General features: G+C 48.8%; 1 protein-coding gene across 1 annotated transcript in view; it reads left to right on the forward strand.

Annotated features, from left to right (window-relative positions):
* LOC118343215 (protein L-Myc-1b-like) overlaps positions 1-3,671 on the forward strand; it is a 4,571-nt gene extending 900 nt beyond the window's left edge. The window contains exons 2-3 of the mRNA XM_035681971.1: positions 3-454; positions 2,157-3,671. Of these exons, the coding sequence (XP_035537864.1) occupies positions 3-454; positions 2,157-2,959 (1,255 nt within the window). The 3' untranslated portion in view covers positions 2,960-3,671. The remainder of the gene's footprint in view (positions 1-2; positions 455-2,156) is intronic.
* The last annotated feature ends 6 nt before the right edge of the window (positions 3,672-3,677 follow it).

Consider the following 3,677-nt stretch of genomic DNA (forward strand, 5'->3'; position numbering starts at 1 on the left):
AGGGTCGGGCTGCTGCACCCGTCCCTGGGGGACAAGTTGGAGTGGGTCTCTCAGTTCTTAGGGCAGGAGGACGAGCAGCAACAGCAGCAGCAGCAGCAGCAGCAGCAGCAGGACCTGCCCTGCAAACTGACCACGGCCAGTGACTCCTTCGGGAACCTGAGCTCCATCATCATCCAGGACTGTATGTGGAGCGGCTTCTCGGCCGGACAGCAGCTGGAGAGAGTTGTAGGGGAGCGCTGCGCCTCCTGTCCCGGGACGGGGGCGGCTGCCAAAGTCGCAGCCGGACCCGCGGTTACATCCCCGGGGAGAGCGCAGAGTGCCCCCGCCGACGTTTCGGCTCTCAGCGGACTGGCGGCGGATTGCGTGGACCCGGCTGCGGTGCTCACTTTCCCGTTAACCGGGGGATGCAAGAAACAAGTGTCCTCTGGTTCAGAGTCTCACACCGACTCATCAGGTCAGTAACGGATGGAATATGCAACATAGTGGACTCTCTTTATTGAGAGAAACCTTGCTCTTCTTTGACTTATAGTTCATGGTGAAAATAGCTTTATGGGTGTCTCTGTCATACTTTATTAAATATAGACTGCTCTGTAGGTAGTTCAGTGACTATAATCACACTGTATGGTAGGTTTTTTTGTAGTATTTAAATAATATTCCTTTAATTTCCCCCAAATTCTCTATTTACCTGCCCACATATATTTCACTCTTTCAGTCATCTCTTTATAAGGGGGTTGATTTGATGTTAATTTGCCCTCTTAATGTCACTTTTCCATCTGTCATTCAATTAATATTTAGCTTTGACTAGCCATTATCTGGTCATAAGGGTTGGCATGACTGCATTGCGTTACCTTGGTGCATGCAACACATGCTTGGAGCCCAGAGAGTGACACGCCCATTGAAACATCTGCTGCTTGGCCATGCTCCAGCAGACCAGCTGCTACCTCTTCCTGCTCCTCCAGTCTGACTTATGATAACAATATCCTCTCCACACTCCTGGATTCGGATTTGACAAGAATTCAATTGGAGTGCCCATTATTATTGAAACTTTATCTAACAGGAAGGGAGATGGAAAATCTTTTTTATTTATTTTTTTAAGTTACGTCTAACCATAATTTTCTCTGGAGACCTTTTTTCACCATTTTCAACCCATATGATTGGGACTGGTATGTAGGCTGCCATGTGATGTTGAGCTTGGACCATGCATAATGGTGTGTGGAATGTCACAAAGGGAACTTGTTGCTGCATTCCTCCACTCAACAGGCTGCAGCGCCAATTGTGTCAGTGGGTGGATTTGGTCGGAGCCAGCTTTGGCTGTGAATAGAGCAGGATTAGCCATTTAGGAGGTCGGCTAGGGCTGCAGAATTCAGAGTTTGAGGCAGTCTTTCACACCATTTTAGGAGATAATATGCGCTCAAAGAAGGGGAGAATGAGCAATCAGAGAGAATAAATATATGCTTAAGTTAGAATAAAGAGCCATTATAGGGCTACTTCATTCTGTGTACCTTGTAATATGAGATGTCATCTTTTGTCATATAAATGCTGTTGTTAATAATAGGTACCCCTCCCCTCCAAAGCTCTTTGTCCAGGTCCTCTTTATGTGTTATTCATATAGAGATTACTACTTTCTGAGCAGTCAAATACACGGAGGTGCAATTACTTTAAAAGTGTGTTTCAATTTACAAGAGCGTTGAAAATCTCCCAAGAGTATAGTCAGTTGGCGGGAATCAAGTCGATAAGACCTTTCCTCATGGATAATACCCCGCTTCCACTCCAGTAAATAGAGCAGCAAATGATTTTAAACGTGAGCGGCGTTGAATATCAGTCGGCTCATTTTAGCAAGTTGAAGAGTTTCTAATCTGCTTCTTCGCCTAACCCCTCTCTGCCTCTCATCCTCACTCAGTCCACATGAGTGAAGAGAGCCAGTTTCCAATGTGAATCATAATGTATTCTGTAGTGTGTGTGTGTGTGTGTGTGTGTGTGTGTGTGTGAGAGATTATGTAGATTTTGTAAGGGTTGTGTGAAGTTGATTTTTCTTGTCTATTTTTGTTTATTTGTATGTCCAGTGAGGTGACTCATCTTTCCAACCTCAGCTGTCCCCTTGCAGTCAGCACCAGGCACTCTGTATAATCAATACCTTCCCTCTTCCCTCTTTTCAGATGATGAAGATGACAAAGATGAGGATGAAGAGGAGATTGACGTGGTGACGGTGGAGCACAAGCAGCAACGCAAACCTCGCCGACTGGTCAACGCTCGTAAACCGGTGACGATAACTGTGCGCGCGGACCCCCTCGACCCCGGCATGAAGCGTTTCCACATCTCTATCCACCAACAGCAGCACAATTATGCTGCGCCCTCCCCGGACACGCTCCCTCCTCCGGTTGAGCCGCCTCGGAAGAGGGTCCGGCAGGAGGCCTCCACCCAGGCCACCCAGCTGCACCAGAACTCTCACTACCACCAGCCTCGGCCCGGCCACGCCCCTCTGAACTTAGACAGCAGGAAGTCTCATGTAACCGTGGCTGGAGTCAGGTCCGAGTCACCTAACCTCAGCGCCTCTTCTCCTACCTCCTCCACGTCACCTTCATCTCCTCCCTCCTCTTCCTCTTCCTCTTCCTCCACCCCAAACTCCCACCCCCACAGCTTCTCCTCAAAGTCCCACTTCTTCTCCCACCTCTCCAGCCCCCAGTCCTCAGACTGCGAGGACACAGACAAACGCAAGGCGCACAACTTCCTGGAACGCAAGCGGAGGAACGACCTGCGCTCGCGCTTCCTGTCACTGCGGGACGAGATCCCGGGCTTAGCGGACTGCCCCAAGACGCCGAAGGTGGCGATCCTAACGCGAGCCACGGAGTACCTGCAGCAGCTGCACGTCAGCGAGAGGCAGAAGGCTCAGGAGAGGAAGCAGCTGAAAGCCAGGCAGCTGCAGCTGCTGCAGAGGCTGGCGCACCTCAAACGATCCTGAGCGACGGGGTCGGCTGTCACCACACACACGCACACTCACAGAACTGAACGGGACTACATGAAGGAGAAAAGACACTAATGTTCACTTTGAATTGGTCACGTTGGAATAGTGCGGGTGGATTTTCTTTTTTTTTTTTTGTGGTTTGCACATTAGCTTCTGAGTGATTGACGAGGCCGTAAGCCGGTCAGGACAGCAAGCTAGGGACTGATCTTATGGGGCATCTTACGGGCAGATTAATATGTCCATGGTTACTCAGTATAAGTTTGTCAAACTATTATATTTCCCCTTGCTAAAAACTGTTGCTTGCTACAGGAAGGCTTGTTGTGAATGCAGCAGCTCCTAGTTGAAAAAAAACTGCTACAGCTGTGTTGTTAAAGTGCAGCATGGTCTGGTCAGACGCCTCCTTGATTGTGATAGGGCTTGGTGTGCTTGCACAGCAGTGATGTCTCCCCTTTCTATCAGTCGGAAGGGCCCACTGAAGTTTCTCTGCAGAGTCTCCTTCAAATTTCAACTCCTTTACAGTCCCCTGCTCCTTAGCGCTTGGCATACAACTTGTACATTTTCATACCAAGTTGTGCCCTTATTTCGCTCTGTGGTTTTTTCCATTTTCCTTACTTTTTTCTTGTTCTCTCTTTCCTCTGCGTTTATTCACTCTTTTTCCTTGTCAGCAGTTAAAGTTTTTAGCTTTATGCTTGCCGATAATGGGAATGCGGGGGGG

This window comes from Morone saxatilis, unplaced genomic scaffold, assembly GCF_004916995.1.
Source record: "Morone saxatilis isolate NCDOM2014 unplaced genomic scaffold, NCSU_SB_2.0 Contig9, whole genome shotgun sequence".
Lineage (NCBI taxonomy): Eukaryota > Metazoa > Chordata > Actinopteri > Moronidae > Morone > Morone saxatilis.